Genomic DNA, 18,991 nt, shown 5'->3' with positions numbered 1-18,991 from the left:
GAGGCATGGAGGCATGGAGGCTAAAAAACACAGCATTCCAAAAAAAACACTTGCTACCCACAGTAAAATTTGGTGGAGGTTCCATCATGCTTTGGGGCTGTGTGGCCTATGCCAGCACCGGGAATCTTGTTAAAGTCGTATCAGCAGATTCTTGACAATAATGTGCAAGAATCAGTGACGAAATTGAAGTTACGCAAGGGATGGATATTTCAGCAAGACACCGCTCCAAATCTACTCAGGTATTCATGCAGAGGAACAATTACAATGTTCTGGAATGGCCATCCCAGTCCCCAGACCTGAATATCATTGAACATCTGTGGGATGATTTGAAACGGGCTGTCCATGCTCGGCGACCATCAAACTTAACTGAACTGGAATTGTTTTGTAAACAGGAATGGTCACAAATACCTTCATCCAGGATCCAGGAACTCATTAATAGCTACAGGAAGCGACTAGAGGCTGTTATTTTTGCAAAAGGAGGATCTATGAAATATTAATGTCACTTTCATGTTGAGGTGCCCATACTTTTGCACTGGTCAAATTTTGTTAAAATGCAGATTGCACATTTTCTGTTAGTACAATAAACCTCATTTGAATCCAGAAATATAACTGAATCCATCAGTTATTAGATATATGAAACTGAAATAGCTGTTGCACAAACCAAAATTGTTATAAAGAAAAAAGGTTAACATTAATAGGGGTGCCCAAACTTTAACATATGACTGTACCTGGTGATCACCGATCGATAGAATGACTGAGAGTCATACTAGACTCGACTATCGCAGCTCATCTTCATTCACTTAAATGTGGATGAACACTAACCACAGTCCATGGAGAAGAGTGACAATATTTTCTTGTAAAGATCCCTAGAAATGATTTATTACAGCATGGCCCAGTTGTAAATTTGTGGTTTCTATGGAATTGACAGTATATTTTGCAAACTCAGGGTTTGCTTTCAGAGTATAGTCATTGACAACTTCCTGATCACATGAAGTACAAAGACAAAGAATAATATGAGTTTGTAGAAGAAAGAAGTGAAGAAGCTCACCACGCCAATATTGTTTGCAATACAGCGGAAAGATGAAGAATGGGTGCCAGTTCCTGCTGAAGCTCAGCTATTGTAGAACTGACAGTTCTCAAAGAATAAAGTGGTAGACGAAAATTAAACTTGACAATAGAAAATTCTGGCTTCTTATTTTATTAAATAGTTATTTAAAAAAATGTTTATACAAATTCCATAACACAGTTTACATTGTATCTCTAATTCTTTACATAAAGAATCACAGTAAAGCTCTTAAATCCATTCATTCTGGCTCAGCCAGCAAATGGAATGATGTCATTTAACCCCTCTGCTACCAAAGGAGCATGCAATTACCAAGCCATTCCAAGCTCCTCTGTGAAAGGATTAAAAATGCAGCAGGTGACAAAATACTCAACGCAAATTTCAAATGTACATAAAGATTTAAAAGATTGAAGGTCATCATAAATAGAGAGGGAGGTACAGTAAGTACTGACATAAATTATTTACACATGATAAAATGTTTTAGTCTAATTATGTTCATAAAACATTCTACAAATTATAATCACTTTTAAAGAGGATGTGTCAGCATGATTTTGCTACCCCATCTGAGAGCAGCATGATGATTCCAGAGATGTGTCACTTACTGGGCTCCTTGCTGCAGTTTTGATTAAAAATGGTTTTATCTACTGCAGAGCTACCAGTTTTCTGAGTGCACAGCTCTGTGTAACCCCACCCACACCACTGATTGGCTGCTTTCTGCACACGCATCTGCCAATCTGTGGTTGGCATGTGGTTGGACTACCTGGCAGCAGATTTACTAGTCCTCTAGTGATAAGCTACTGTTAATAAAAGAGATTTTATAAAAACTACAATAAGCAGCCCAGTAAGTGACACATCACTGGAATCAGGGTCTCTGCACCTACATCATGATGTTCTCAGATTCTGTGGCAAAAATTCAGTTACTAAATCCTTTTAAAACCAAACACTGATGGAGGATAGGAAAGTGACTGATTTTTCTGGAAAAAAAAAAAATGTGAAATTTGCTGAGTATAATACATTGCTGCTGTAACATTACACATTAAATAAACAAATACAATTTAAATTATGGATGTAAGAGCAGACCCTTAGAATCTACAAAAACATTCTGAGTGTCCTATATAAAGTTCTAGCTGCTGATCAATTATTTACCCTGGGCACATTCATATCAGTAAGACTGTTTATATTCCCATTGTCATCCGAAGAGTCCTTGCTGATTTCAAAATTCACGTTTTGCAAAACTAAAGGGATCTGATTATCTCCTGATGGGGAAATGTTCCTCCAGTGTAGAGAATCAAGCTCAACTATTTTCTTAGGGAAGATTCCAAAAAGGTTTGGACTAGTGCAGAAACTAGAGGGGGCGCTACATGACAGAGGGCTTCTCTTTGGTGTTCACAAAATCCATGTGTTATGCACTGCCCCCCTTGAGTCTTGCACCAGACATAAAACCGTAATAAAAGAAAAGTCTTTATCATCTCACCACTTTTGGAAGTTCCACTCTCTATAAAGATTCAGAGCTAGTATGATCATCTGATTTGTTAATCTGATTCATTTTTTAGAATAATCTCGTTTTCAAGCCAATTCCTATGATGACAACTCCAGAAACCCATACAGAATACAGCTGACTCAGATATTATATAGCTATCACTAACTGAGATGGCCATTCACTAAATGAGTAGAAGGTAGTTAATTCTATGGAAAAAATCTTGAGTCAATCTCATAACTGGCAAGGAATGAATCATTTGCTTACATGTTACATAATGCCTGAATCTGTACAGTTACTGATTGTTACATTTTAAATCCAGATTTTTTTTTCAATGTAATTGATAATAATGTATGCATTGGTTGGTAAACTGAACATTTCTATCATTTTTAGTTTTTTTTATGCTTTTGTTTCTATTCCATTCCTTTTACACATCTATATGCACACACCATTGAAATACAGATTGACCAGTTCCTTATTTGTCTTTGCAAAAGTAACCATACTAATGATTGAATATTAGACTGATTAATAGTATAAGCATTTTGTATTTCTTATTATGGACATTATTTACTCAAAACGTTCAAAAGCCTCTACAAAGAAGTGCAGGTTCCTGCTGAACTCTCCCAGAAGACAAAGGGCAAAATATGCATTTGATACAATGTCATTCTATAGTTCTCTTTCCATGAAACAGTTTAAGGGCTTGTAACATCAGTGTTTGTAGCCAAAATTTTGAGGTATTAGAAATTCATGTATAAGGGTATGTTTCCACGTTCTGTATATGCAGCCCTTTGGACGCAGCTCTGCCCAAAGCGCTGCCCCCTTTTGTACGCGCGGTGATTCCGCATGTGTTCATTAAACCATGTGGAATCACCGCACCCTATACATAGACTGCATAATTTATCTTGCGGAGACTGAGCGTCTCTGCAAGATAAATAGACATGCTGCAGTCTATAAAGATGTGCAGCATGTGTGTATACGCGGGTCAGCCACCTGCGTCTTTGAATTCATAGTGGAGATGGGATTTCATAAAATCCTCTCCCCTATGCTGTAACATCTGGCCGCTGCGGATTGGACGCTGTGGATGTACGCAGCATCCAATCCGCAGTGCTTCCTGACAGTAGAATCACACCCAACGTTCTCAATAATAATTTTAAAAAAAGTAGATTACCACTTCCCTAAGTGTACTTACAGCAGGGTAATTCTGCCACTATATGTTTCAAAGGTAAGCAAGTCTTCATACATGAGCAACCACCTTCTGCCTTTATCAGTTTAACTATATAGGTTCCATTCAGGGATGGTAGCCTGGTCTGGAAGGCCTACCTCGAGGTCTGGATACATTCTCAGATAGCAGTGTGTTATGATTGAGTCACCGTAGGAGGCAAAAACAGAAATGCTAGCTAAGTCCAGAAAACCAGAGAAGTTGGCAGCTATCGGATTGCAGACCCCTGAACCTATCAACACAACTAGCAGTAGCCGTGGGGGGTTCCTACGATGTCCTAGACCCCTCGATCACAGCCGGAGAATTAAATAGGCCTAATGAAAGAAAGGGGAAATCTACACTGCCCCAGAGCAGACCCCAAAGCAATAGGCAGCCCCCAACATATAATGACGGTGAAGCAAGATGAAAATACTAACACAGACAGAAAGATAGACAGAGCAAAGAGGGGTCCAAGCTAACTACATAGGAAAGGACAGGAAGGCTGCTGTCTGCAATCCGTGAAAAACCCTATGAAAATAAGAGCCAACAAACTGACAGTGAAAAAGGCCCTGAAGACGCTAGGCTTCAAAAAGCTATGTCAGCACTCAGGAATATACTGAAGACAGAGCTACAGGCAAAAGGAGATTCAGCTCACCCCAGCAGGGGATGGCAGAATACTGAAAAGCAAGGAAAACAAAAAACAAAACAAAAAGGCTAACAGCCAAAACAGAAAACTTAGCTTTAGGAGCAGGAATCAGACTGGTGTCCTAGGAGTCCACAGAGAAATCACCCGCAGGGCAGAAGGGCGTCGGCAGCCTTATATCCAGTCTGTGACTCCACTCAGCCAGTCATCCTCATTAGACTCAGGTGCCTGATAATCAGGCTCATTACCTTCCTTCACCAGAATAGGGAGTTCACTAGAATCCAGTGAAGAAGGGGAAAATGAACTCACAACAGCAGTGTACTGTAACTGATCATCAGGGCATAGTTACTTGCCGTGGTGGTTTAGAGGTCATGTTTGTACACGAAAGCAAACAAACTAAAGAAAATTTTGCAAACTATTCTTAGACATCAAAAAAAGTCGCACTTTCCACTCCAATAATAAAATTCTGCCCTGCTGCATCCTATGCAATAGGTATAAACTTTAACCCTAAAGAGGCACTGAACAGTTGGCAACTGCAACAAAACATTCACTTTTCCTTCCACTGTAGTACTAAGCATAAGAATGGTTTAATGGGATTAATTCTTGTAATTTCAAAAGGCAGTTCAGCATTTGACTAATCTGTAATGATAGAGTATGCACCATTAATGTAAGTAAATGAACCTTCTCCATGACCCCAGATCCTGTACGAATAATCATCCAATGGCTATATTTATTCAAACTTTGGCAACAGGAACTACACACTTACTTACAACAGTTTTTTCCCAAACCAAGTTCTAAACATGTAGATCACATTCACATTTAAAAGGGCCCTCAGGAGATCATGGCAATATATAATAAGTTCCATCTTCTGAATATCCAAGGCACTTAAGTAGGAAATAGGACTATGTTAAAAGTAAAAGTGATGAATGAAGCTGCTCCTGATATGTAAACAGCCCCTATTTCCTAATCAAAAATACAACAAGAAAACAGCTTCTCATAGGTATAAGACACTAGCTTCTTCTATTTTACCAAAACAAAAAAAAACAATCATACACAGTACAATGAACTGGGCATTACAATCCATAAATATAACCCATTAAACAAAAGTCAACAAATAGGCACCAAAGTGTCAAAAATGCCAGGTATTGCCCCTTGAATTGCTACTAAGTGCTACTTAATGTGAGAGATAGCACCTATGAAAACCTAATCTAAATATATTCAGCTAATCTGACAATTTGTTATCTTTGTGTGGGCTGATGTTGGGTTTTCTTTGCTTTGCTGTACCAAATTCTTAGTGACACAAAGTAGCCAACATTCGTAAAGAAGCAGATCCTAAACTGGTATGGGATCCTCAAGAAACAAGAGAAAGTAACTCTTACATTTCACTTAGTTTTTTGGATTTAATATTGATATACTCTCCACATCAGAACTGTGTAAATGTGCCATGTTCATTGGGTAGACCAAATGCATGCCATTTACTTTGATATGAATTAATGCTACATGACCACTACATGTTAACAAATGGCTGATGAGTTATGCTACATATAGTTAAGGCAGGCACAGCTAAGAAGTGGCTATTAGTTTACTCCTAGCATGCTTTGCTACCCAGCTGAATATGCATATTTTAAGGCTGTTCATACTTGCATGCACTGGACAGGCAGACTTTGGAAATTGGACAGATGGACAATATATATATATATATATATATATATATATATATATATATATATATATATATATATATATACAGCTTCCACATTGCTTGGATTTGAGAGCTATAAATACTGCTCTTATTTCTACCATCAAGGACAGTATCTATTGAAGGAGAGAATGGGTCATGGGTCTCCTATGGAAGTCTCTATGAAGAAAATATTACATAATGTGTGCATGACATAAATGCCAGAATGACTTGCCTGTTCGCTTTCTCATTGTAGTGATATGGAAGATTAATGAATATGCCATTATTTTCTCTCGCTCAATAAATATGTTGCACTAGTACAATCGCAGAAAGTGAACCAAGATAACAGGCATTTAAAAGTGGGCACTGAGTATCCTGACCATTGGTGAAAATGAGCTTCTCAAAATGTCCGTAATCTATTGTTCTCTTTCTTTAATCCACCTGAAAAGAAAAATGACTAGATAGGTTACTAAAGTGCTTCTCTCTAGTCGTATAGAAAAGGCAGCCATTTTGAAGTTAATCCAATGCTCAAAGGAATGTAACATAGAAATTTACTAGTACCAACAAGCCAAGATTTATGAAGTTTAGAATGCTATAGAATGGCTGTCTCTAGTATTTTTTAAAGAAGGGCACACTTTAACAAATCTTTCTACGGCACACTGATAGCAGTTTAGGGGTCAAATGTAACTTTAAAAAGCTTCACCAGAAAACAATACATGAATTGCAATCATCCCCACCCACCCAAACATAAAATACATAAAAGGTACAATCAAAGCCAGCTCTGAATATAAAACCCTTTAAAAATGTGTCCTTAGATTTAGGCATTTTGAAAAAAAACTGTAATAGACCACCTGAAGAAGATGGTCACATTTCCATTAGAGACCTGACTGTAGAAAATGGCTGTGAATCACAAGTAATCTTAAGGCTCTTCTACTCATATCTAGATGCTGTCGTGCAACTCTTCACTCCTGGCTGGGAGAAGTTGATCTCGATATGCTAAAAGTGCTGTTTCCCAAGGGTCCGAGTGACAACACAAACAGCACTGATACGAGATTTTAATTCACATCACTCCTCCATGGAGAGACATGTCATGTGTAGACAGTCTGAAAAGTTATACATCAGGTCTGCAACATTAGGAGGCATTGTAGTTTTGGGAGGCATTGATTGAACATGAAAATTGTTCATTCTTCTTAAACTATATCCTTCAATTTGTTTTTTGTAGAAACACAGTTTCAGTGTCCTAATGAAGAAAAGCAGCTGAAACAGCTACTTTATTGCCACCACATCTGATGGCTAGGAGAACAGGCATTACCAATTGTACACAATCACATAGCTGGAGCATTCCGTCATGCCTCAGAACAACATTTCTGTGGATTCATTTTCACCTTATGTTTTATCCCATCATAAAGCTCAAAATTGTAGTTCTCCAATGTTGTAGAGCTGCGAGAGGAAAGGCCTGTGTAGGAGCACGTGCAGTAGAGTAGTAAACCAGCACAAATAGCCCCAAGAAGGACTCCGAGAGAACTCATCGCAATAATGGTAACCAAAATTGGATCTAACGTATAAAGCCAACTTTCTTCTTTATCAGATCTTGGAGTTACCACATTATTTGTGGGGAACGTTGTGTGGGATTCATAGTCACCTACAATACAATAAACATTTATTATGAATCAAACACCAATATATAGTACAATATTCAATATATAACAGGAAAGATAGAACAGAGAGAATAACAGGGTCTCTTACTTATTTTCCCTCCATAGCTACGTCCTTGTGGATCATGATGTCTTATGACTGGAACATCCACTAAAAAAAAAAGCACAAAATAAAACATTTTTTATGTGACAAGTAAACAAGTTAAAATCGTTTAGAGAAAATTCAGAAGCAAAATGCATACATTATATAAATTATATAACGGACATTATAATTTATACTTTCAACTATCAAACAGTTTGAAGGTTTCAGTTTTCTCTACATTTTGCAAATGTTATTAATGTGTGCGAGGTATGTGTTATTATTTTGCAAAGGCTATATAACAATCCAAACTGACAATTTAACTTTTGATGGTAGTATTAAAAAAATATATGTATATGCTATAGGACCATAATCTTTTGCTGCTCAAGGACAAAAATCCAAGTTCCGAAATTTGTAGGAAAGTTAGGGGAAAAAAATGAATGATCTGACTGGTTACTTTGGGCAGCCCACACATATCTTTGCCTGATTAAGATTTTCTATGTGAGATGTAATGTTGCATCAAAGTTTTTTTTAATTAGCCATGCTAGAGTGCAGAAAAGAACAAATCAAAACTTATTTTTGTTATTTTTTTGCAAATATTATCTACATCTTTCAATATACCAGAAAGAGAGTAAAAGTAACGGGAAGTCTCTAGTTCAAGATTGGTTATTATAAGTCTATAGTTACTTGTCTAGAAAATAAGCCATTTTTAGCACTGTCAATAATGAATTTGTAAATCGCCACCAGGAAACATATTAGTTCTGAGCAGCTAAAATGATCCATGCCATGGACTGCTCACGTCATACCAGATCAGTTAGTGCATGCTAGTTGGCAACCATATCAATCCCGCTAAACCAGACAGTTTATATTTCTGAGAATACTATATATTTCAGTGTATATATGCAACTTTGTACCTTATTTCAGATTTATTTTTCTGTTCTTGCGAATACAGTTATGTGAATATAAAAATAAAGCCTCCATCACAAACAGACTGAACTAGTATAGACACAATTTGAGGTATTTTACCAAAGATTTCTGTTGCCTAAAAATGACTAATTATCTAAAGGACCAATGTATTAGAAAATCAGTCATGCTCATATAATATTGGCAAGCCAAGGAAGGGTTTTAATCCTATAATCCATTTGCATACCGACTCATCTTGTTATACCAGATTGCCTAATCGCATAAAAGATAATGTGCTGAATCGGAGGTTACAGGCCACATGTGAATCTTAGAGAGGCGCAGTTACATCCCATACTTTCCAATATCACTTTCCACTCCTTTTTCACTGTACATACAGCTTTTCACAAAATACTGGATGAACATTGCATCAGCTGAGAAACGAAGTCTGGTGAGATCATCACAATAGATTTCGGCTAAGCTGCTGATGCACACCAGGATGATTGTGTTGCTTACTTCTGTCCTTTAGGGAAAGGGAAAAATGATGTCCCATTTTGTTGATTACCCCAGAGAGAGGACAATCTTCATTATAATCACATTCGGGCAATTTAGCACTTAGCAACTTTAGCAAAATCCCGGAACTACCATCATTGTCGTCTCAGGTGACAGGCTGATTGAAACTTCAAGACAGTAAGCAAAATGCTGATACCATAAGACAGAGAAGATGATGGGGAACCAAAAAAAGCTGTGAATTTGTTTAAGTGCTTGAGAGCCAGCATCATTTATCCCAACCATTTCCAGTGGTAAGTAAAGAGAAACAGATATTTGTACAAAAATATTATCCTTTAATTACATTCCACACAACACATGATCAAATAAGTTTCAAATTTCCATATTTTTTTTCTTTCATTCTCAGGCAGAGGACAAAGCAAGAAATGCGCAATTATAAGGGAGAAAATTATTGGATATCATATTTTTCCAATAGTGATTTTACCAGGCTTTTCATAGAAAATAACAATTTACAGCATATAGGTAAGGAACAGCATTCTTCATGCCCAATTGTAAATAATTAACATGTAGAAACATGGATACAATTTATGGCGTGATTTTATATTAAAGAGCTGTGCCTTCAGTCAAAGCACTTAGATAATCACATTAAATGAAAGATTTCTCTGGAGTATCTAGAATGTGGGCAGAATCATGGCTGAGAAACGCCATAACCTCTAGACCAGGACGTTGAAGAGCACTTGACCAATAAACCAATATGATTATAAAGATCCATTATTATTATTACTTGCCTATTACAGAGTATTAGTTCAAATAGTTGTTGCTTCTCTTATGAGACTTGAATGTTGGGCAACCATCAGCAAGTGTTGGGCAAGCAACCAACCAAAAAGGTGGCATTTTTGTATAGGCAACCGGAGGAGTGGCATTCTGCATTCAGCTTCCCTTTAATGTGATTATCCCTTTAATAAAATAACATAACATCTCCCCCTTGCCACAAGGCATAAATTGAAACTGTATTTTTTCTTACAACAGTGTATGCCTTTTCTACAAAGAAACTGTGTTTGACTGACTACCGAGCCCAATTAGTTTTGTATCGTAGACTTCGATAATTGTGTTTGTTAAATGTTTTAAAGCAACCGCTTCAGAACCAGACAGCAAGATGACAAACATTGCAACGAAGAAGACTTTACATTGCTGGGAAAGAGAACATACATTTCATGATATTTGTCTTTTTATCAACTTCTTTCCGATTTTAGAACCGACAACAACAATAACACAAGCATCTAAAAATGCAGAAAAGATGTAGAAGAAAAACACATTAATGATGAACAGTTTACCAAAAAAATAGGACACTGAGAGCCAAAAGGTGCCTTGTTTTATTTGTTCCTTTTGTTTAGTTCTTTTTCTTTGTGTAGCTAGTTACCTCTTTGTATGTGTACATGTATATGCTGTCTGTGTGTGGCTGCGTGTGTGCATATATATATCTACACACTTATACATAGGTATAAATATCATTTTCGATTGAGCCAAACAGTAAATGCTATTTACAATCAAGGAACGTTTGTTCTAATTATGTGGCAGCAGATGGTAAGCCTTAGATACTGCTGTTAGATTAAACAGACAGAAGAAGGCTAGCAGCAGAATTTCACTTACAGTTTTGGACTGATGTATTTTTTTTTAAAGTCACAATAAATTTCCTCCTGTAATTAGGCTCTATGAAAAAAACATCTGTATAAGAAAACATAGCTCCGGAAGGAAGCCATTTTGTAAGAACCACTTTCTTTGTAAATGGGTTTATAATGCATAGTGCAGCAAGTTGGCGTGATAACAGACTAAGTGGATCATGAGAATTAATTCTTGCAACATAGATCCCTGAAGAATATTGGTAATCACCACATATAGACTTAACACCCTTCTTCCTTACACTGTTATGCTGTCCAAGTGTTCCCGTGATGAGACCTACAAAAGTTTGTAGACTATGTCAAGCAAGAAGACATACAAAGTCAAGGCCACTGAGAACCTCGTCTCATCTAGGCGGCACCAGTTGGACAACAGGGATTAACAGAATTTGGAAGTCTACCGAGAAAAATAATATAACAGAAAACGACAAGAAACAGTGAACATTAGGTTGCCTTAAAACTAATAAATGATTTTGTTACATGTGAAGTAGAAGAAACATGGAAATTTAAAGCTGGCTGAATTTTATCTGGGTTTTATCACTCTACACTTCTTCCTGTTTAGCCTTATGGTATACAGCTACTTTACAATGTACAAAACATTTCAACTTCTAGGCACATAATTTTGTGCGCATTACATCACAGAAAAATAATTACCAGTAATGCCAAATGGACAAAACCAATCTAATACAAAAAGGCTCAAAATCATTATACACAGCAGTGAACTGTATACTAGCATTTCTGTAAGAAATACATTCAAACACCCAAAGAACAGCATGGATACAAAAAAAATATACATTTCTATGTCACTTTAGCATATAAGGCCACCCATTTGCTACCTAAAAAAATAAGTAAAACTTATTAATCTTAAGCTCCACTAACACTGAAACTGCAAAATGTGTGAGCCACAATTGTTATATACATTACGGAAAATTAAATAAAAACACATGGCAAAAGTGCATGTGTCTCATCGATTAGAGATGTGTCTTCTTCAGGACCAGAAATAAAGGTCAGGTGATGAGAATTGTCTCCTGAAATGTATGACCCAAACTAAAGAGTTGTAGCACTAAGATTTCAATTTTTGGTTTACTTTTTAAATATGGTAAAAAATGCTGCAGAAATGGTTGAAATTAGCTATAACAAGGCCCTGGTAACCTAATGGAATATTTTTGTTATTTTTTAGTAGCACCTATGTAGATGGCATAGTACAAGATTAGAACATAGCGTTGCACATTTTTTTAATATTATTAATTTTAGACCAGAAATAGCAGTCACTTTGATGGTGCTGAGGTGCAATACCAGCCTTAGCGGTAGTTTCTCCCATCGGAGAGAATCGGATCTATTATACAAATGACACAATGATCAGAGTATGATCAGAGTGTCAGCATATTGTGCTATGATTTTCTGGGATGAGAGAATCGGAACTCACTGTGAGGAGAAGATGAGGAACAACATCAGACACGTGCACGCACCATAGACTAGCACAAGTCTGGGTGTGATCCAATGTGTTGTCAATTTGCACTCGGACCGATAAAATGGCCGCCTGCACCTGCCCAAAAGGCGAGACTGGGCTGCTTCTGCAATAAAGATCCTGTTTTCTAATCTTGTACTACTTGAAGGTCCCATATTGGAACGTAAGTAACAATCTCTTATACCAATTGCAAGCATATATGTTATAGTGTTCATATTACCTTGGACATTTTTGTTAGTGATTCCATTAAACACTACCAGAGCGTGACATTTCCAATTCCAAAGGTGGGAAACTTAGAGCCACAGTTACTGCAGATGTAAATACCATATGTAATATTTGTAGCTCTGAACTTTAATGTATAAATCTGCTAATCCTATTAGAAATGGGTTAATTAAAACGTGGTACATACCAATGGTTCATGTAATTTGTAGTGACCACTATTTCTCTATTACAGTACATAAAATGAATGCATATGTCTCTTCATCAGCCGTGTTGCTATCTGATGGATGGCACAGAGGTCTGTATGGCCACTTTTTATCTCTCCTATGGGCTTCCCTCTTTGCTCAGTTATCTTTAAAAACTTATACAGAAGACAGGAGGGTGCGAAGGAGCATAAAATGTTAGCGTGCATGTAGTTTAACCCATTGTGTTGTTATGAGCAATTTTTGCTCCATTGGTACTTCTCCACTGCAGGAAAACAAATGGAGCATTGGCTGCCGATTGCCCTTGAAAGTCCAGATAAATCAACATATCTATTGTCATTTCACTCCTTACTGTAGATATCACTTTACAGCAATGTTCACAGGGTCTTTGTTAATAATACTGACTACATAGTCACTATAATGACTATTACTAGATAAGGCAGTGATAATTATATAATGTAGTGATATAGAAAGGTGCTGAACACATTAAGCAGAAATGACTTCATTCATAACCTGGGCAAATAGTGGCAAATAAAAGATGGCTCAGAGGTAAGAAATAAGTGACTCAATTAGATAATAAGGGAAACAATTTGATATTCCAGTGGTTCGTTATTGAAATACATGACCAATGGCCAGCACGCCAGGGCACCTCCTCTGACTATGATCAGTGAGAGCAAAAATGAGTAGGTGAATTATACCTGGGGAAATGTATAAAGACCAGTGCAGAGCAGAGATAGTGGTGCTCCTCAAAGTAATCAATCAGTTGGCATGCTTTTCACCTTTCTCATGGGATACTATTGCTTTATTTTGCTTCCATTTTTATGCTGTACCCCTCTTCTTGTCATTTGTCCATAACTCATGTCTTGAAAACAGGCCCAATGAGTATTATTTTGTATGATGTGATGCCATAAAAATAGTTGCTTAAGCAAAATGGATTTCTGAAAGTTTACAAAAAGAACAGTTCTCAAGAAACAAAAATAATTTTTCCTTTTTTTTGTAATTGCATATATGTACTCTAAGCTGTCTAAAATGTACTGCAGTGAGCTCCACAGTATTGGCAGATATATTTTTCCTACTACTCCTTCAGTAACATTGTATTTCTTAATGTGACTACCATGTTTTCAAGATCTGTTTCCTAAGCACAAGTTGGAAAATTGGCACAATCATTTAAGAGAATAACTTGTGCTTAGAAAATTCCTGAAATGTTAGTGTGTAAGGAGTATAGGCAAATGGGAATTAAGAAGTCGCAAAATAACATTATTGTATGTACTATAGTAAATGTACAATAATATTCACAAACATTATAGATTTGTCCCCAAAAGTTTTACATGTGGGCCTCTACCGTGGATAGTCCTGAATGGCATTAATGTTGGTGGGCTCACTGAAATACATTTCTTCTATTAGTGGCTTTCATCACTTTTCTCGTTCTACTTCATACACACAAGAACATGGATATGCATGTATGTATACTCTTACAAACTTTCCTCCATGTTGTCAGGCAATATTTGTTTTCCATCCGGGGAAAAAAAAACTTGGAAAAATAATTGTCTTTGAAAATAAAATAAAGAGCATTCAGGTTCTAAAAGGCATTGCCCCTTTATCTCAAACGTATTCCAAGATGCAGCATTAGATTTTAGAGACAGTCAAGAGGGGTCGAGATGTCTATGAGTTCAGAAATATGCAGAACAAAGTATTGTTGGGTTTATAAGGAAAGGGAGAATAAAAGTGCAAATTGAGCCAACAGTTCTTGAGTCTTTTAAGTCTAGATCCAGCATCCATATCGCCCTCAGCAACGTGAACTGTGATCGGGATCATCTTGCTCTAGTTTTATAGTTAAGGTAGGCTCCACTGCCAGAGGTGCCCCATTAGCGTAGTGTGAGGTTTTGTAGGTGATGGCTGGGTCACTCTTCTTGGCCGCATAGCGGAATCGGTGGTAGTGGAGCACCAAGGCTAGTGCGACGGAGACCAGCACCAGAACAGCGCCTCCTGCTGCCATAACGTAATACCAGTAGACTGGGATGGGCTGCACTGACACCGTATCCACTGTGGGCTCGCTCCCTGGTAGAAGGGTGCCCCCTGGTGGAGAGACACAGAAGAGCGTTGCTAGGTGGGATGTAGGAGGACTAAGATCAAGAAACATCACACATGCTTTTAAATGCTTTTCCAATTGTATTGATAAAATACACTATCAGTAATCTAGCAGAATAAAAAATCTATAATGTATAACTATGTTATAATAAAGGAAATCTACACCTTAAAAATTTCTGACTGCCACAATAGCTATTATTGAAAACTTTCCATGACTAAAGAAAGCATTTGCAATAATAACATAAGTAATAATTATAAAATTATACATGCTCAGTCCTAAAGGTAGAATGTAATAGAATTCATACAAAGCATAGGGATTTCTCTCTAGAGAGTGATTCGAGCTACAATAGTCTATGAACCAAACAGCTGTAGTTACAAATGCAGAGTAAGAAAACTTAATTTCAATGGTGGCCGTTCATGCACTTATTTTGCAGTAATTCACATAACCATAGCGTCTTGTAGAGATGTAGAGTTTTTCTTCATTCATATTCCATCCATGAGTCTCTTTGGGTTCCGTAACCAGAACAGACCTGTATATGCCTAGGAGTCTGTGTCCCAGAGCACATAGGCGGGTTAGGACTTTCTGATGAAATATGGGTGAGAACATACAGCCGCTATAGGTTTGTGTGAATTAGTTCTTAAGGTGAAGAAAAGGGAATGGTTATCAGTCATAACAACACACCTAGATTCTTCTATAATTATACTATCACAATCTCTACATCTGATATAGATAGGCCAAGGGTATAACTACCATCCACACAATATGGGTGGTATGATGGTATGACTCAATGATGTACCGTTTGTCCCTTTTTTTGTTTAACTTAGAGCCAAAAAAAATAGTCATGTACTTAAAGGGGCTGTTCAGTCTAAAATGAAAAGTTGTGAGCCACTCTGTGTGCTGTGAGGATTTGCCATTCTCTGCCTTGGGAACAGCAGTCAGGTATGCGATATGCAGAACCCGCCTCGCTCAATACAAGCGACTGCCAACTTTTCATTTTAGACCAGACACCATAAGATTGTATCTAGTAATGTGCTGAGCTGCTTGAAATTAATGACCACACAAACCTCTCTAAAAAATGTCCCCACTCCTCTTAAGCACCTCATAAGCAGGAGCCATTAATATGTTCCAAGACTGCACAAGTTCAGGCAGCTGAACATCTCAAAAACAATTTCAAACAAACATTGACTACAAATATTTGGTCTATTAATGTCTGCCTGAAGTTTATGAAGTGCATAAACCGGGACGGGAGATGTTGACTTGATCTGCAAGACGATTTGTAATGAGAAACGTAAAATGAAAAGGATGCCTTTAAATCTACTTGACTAAAGCAAGTACGAATTCTGTAACTTTTCGGAAATTGCTTGTCTCTGAACTACACTAGCCTTGGCTGCACCTAAATTTATGTTGAGCGAAAGACATCCAGTTAAATTCTTGGAGGTGTATGAAATACCACAGAATGTACGCTGGACCTTGACAAAATCTACAGTTTCCAATAACACAGGGTCAGCCAAATCCCTTATCATGTAGATTTGTCTATATGTTGCCTGCTCAGCAATACTGTTCTCTTTCTTAATTTGTCAACTTAACTTGAACAGGCAATGCACTTTTTTTTTCCTTCTCAAGGGTAAGTCAACCTCTCTGTAACTATTCATATGTCAGAGGCTTAGAAGATGTGTGCTGCAGAATAAGAAGTAAAATGTTCAGTATTGGAGCTTGCCTTCACCTCCTTCAAAATATGAACAGCTTCCTGAATATTAATTATATACAATGTGGCTACAAAATTAATGGGCTGAGGAGAAATTAAGGCAGCAGTAAAATACCTACAACTGCTGTCTTTAATGGACCATTGGTAGAACAGGATTTCCTAATTATTATTTATTATCCATAAGGTGAGATTTACTGAGACACTAACTATGATTAACAATCAGTAAATCTGTAAAACACAGCTTCATTACTTTATGTCATATATTTCTTAATCATTTGTACTCAGTCCAGGTTAGAAAAATACAACACTGCTAAAAGGGAGTTGTCAACAATTTGCTGCTGACGGGTTTCTCTGTTCAGCACTTTTTGTACATAGGGGTGTGCTCCTATACCGCAGAATTTTTTTTCCTACACTGAAAATCGTTTCCACATATGTGAATCGATTGGTTAGTCTAAGAAATCTAAGAAAATTCGACTAAATCTGTGTAGTGTCCAGGCAACATGCCGCTAGGACTTGATTGTGGCTTCTCATTGAATCATAAATGCCTAATTAGCTCTTGCACGTCTGTTCCTTAACACATTAATATTCAGTGAAAACTTATTAATTTGGTAGTGGTTTCCCACACAGCATTATGAAAAAAGGCCACTGCAGTTTTTTTGAGACAGAAGTGAAAACTTTAAAAAAACAGGAATATAAGACGTTCTGTCAGCAGGCTTTTGCTATGTAATCTGAGAGCAGCACAGTGTAGGGACAGTGAACCCAATTCCAGAGATGTGTCACTAAGGCTACTTTCACATTTGCGTCGGTACGGGCCCGTCGCAATGCGTCGGGCCGACGTACCGACGCACGTTGTGAAAGATTTGCACAACGGGGGCAGCGGATGCAGTTTTTCAACGCATCCGCTGCCCCATTGTAATGTCCAAGAAGGCGGGGGCGGAGTTTCGGCCGCACATGCGCGGTCGAAAATGGCGGACACGACGCACTAAAACGCTACATGCAACGTTTTTGTGTGCGCCGCGGCCGCCAAAACACGACGCATCCATCGCACGATGGATGCGACGTGTGGCCATACGTCGCAATGCGTCGCCAATGCAAGTCTATGGAGAAAAAACGCATCCTGCGGGCAACTTTGCAGGATGCGTTTTTTCTCCAAAACGGCGCATTGCGACGTACGTCACACAACGCTAGTGTGAAAGTAGACTTACTTGGCTGCTTGCTGCAGTTTTGATACCTTCATGGTTTTTCCTACTGCAGATTTAGCAGTGCTCTGAATGTTAGCTCTGTATAACCCCACCCACACCAATGATTGGCACCTTTCTGTGTACACTGTGCATAGACAGAAAGCTGCCAATCAGTGGTGCAGACAGGGTTATACAGAGCTCCTGAATAAGGAGGACTACCTGGCAGCAGGTTTACTAGTCCACTAGTGGTTATCTCCTGATGATAAAACTGTGCTTGTTTTATATCAAATATACAGCTAGCAGCCCAGTAAGTTATATATAACAAAAATGGGGCGCACCAACTGTACCAATCACAAATATATAAATGAAGGTTTAGGTGCAGCAACAGTGGAATAATAAACATGAGAAGAGAAGAAAAAGAACCACTGCAAACAGCGCACACTGAACCAGTACAAAAACAATGTTTTATTGATGCAGCAATACAATTAAAAACATAATAAAAACATATGAAGCATCCCACAATATATAACAGTGAAGTATGGCATATCACAATTATAGATTATGCTGTAATAACCTGTATATCAACCATGTGGTCCAACCTCACTGCAATAAATCACAACAACCACCCCATAAACCTGCTCATGGAGACCAAGGGCCCTAATATTGCACAATCACTGCATGAAATAATTCCATGCATGTGTCCCTAAATATTCACTGGTTAGGGCACACAGGCCATAATAAGCCAACAGCAATATTGCCAATGCCCACAATCCAATATTCAATTGTACCACACAAAAATTACTCCAGAGCAACCAATAATAAGGTCGCAGTGAAAATACAGCTATAACCAAGTGGGTGCTACACCCAGGATCATACCCCACGCGTATCGCCTCAACCCATGCGGCTTCATCAGGGGAGGTACACTGATCATGATCCAACAGCCTTATGTACCTTACTAAGACTCAAATGACTCGCACATGCACCACAGGTGAACTGCCCCCATCCAAAAGTTCCAATCACTACAAAAAGACCGGCGTCCCGGTCAATGAAGGAACATGGCCGCCGGGGAGAGAAAAAAAAAAAAGGAAAAAGGGGAAAAGAATTTTTTTCAAGAAAAAATTTTTGGGGGGATTTTTTTTTTTTTTTTTCCCTCCCCTGTTTTATCAACACTCCTCACACAGCTCATTGCGCATGCGCGGCAGCCATGTTCCTTCATTGACCGGGACGCCGGTCTTTTTGTAGTGATT

The 18,991-nt window shown here is 37.9% G+C and overlaps 1 protein-coding gene across 2 annotated transcripts in view; it reads right to left on the bottom strand.

Annotated features, from left to right (window-relative positions):
• Positions 1-1,182: 1,182 nt before the first annotated feature.
• NRP2 (neuropilin 2) overlaps positions 1,183-18,991 on the bottom strand; it is a 192,326-nt gene continuing 174,517 nt past the window's right edge. Inside the window, exons 16-17 of one of the 2 annotated variants that reach the window (XM_073541876.1) lie at positions 7,806-7,865; positions 1,183-7,701 (exon numbers count right to left, since the gene is read on the bottom strand). In XM_073541876.1, the coding sequence (XP_073397977.1) occupies positions 7,406-7,701; positions 7,806-7,865 (356 nt within the window). In that variant the 3' untranslated portion in view covers positions 1,183-7,405. Of the gene's footprint in view, positions 7,702-7,805; positions 7,866-9,517; positions 14,846-18,991 lie in introns of those variants that run through there. The other variant, XM_073541877.1, reaches the window with a different exon arrangement.

This window comes from Dendrobates tinctorius, unplaced genomic scaffold (genome assembly GCF_039654945.1).
Source record: "Dendrobates tinctorius isolate UK_male_01 unplaced genomic scaffold, ASM3965494v1 ptg000125l, whole genome shotgun sequence".
NCBI classification, from domain to species: domain Eukaryota; kingdom Metazoa; phylum Chordata; class Amphibia; order Anura; family Dendrobatidae; genus Dendrobates; species Dendrobates tinctorius.
The sequence above is the reverse complement of the archived record's forward strand: the minus strand, read 5'-3'. Positions and strand labels throughout refer to the sequence as shown.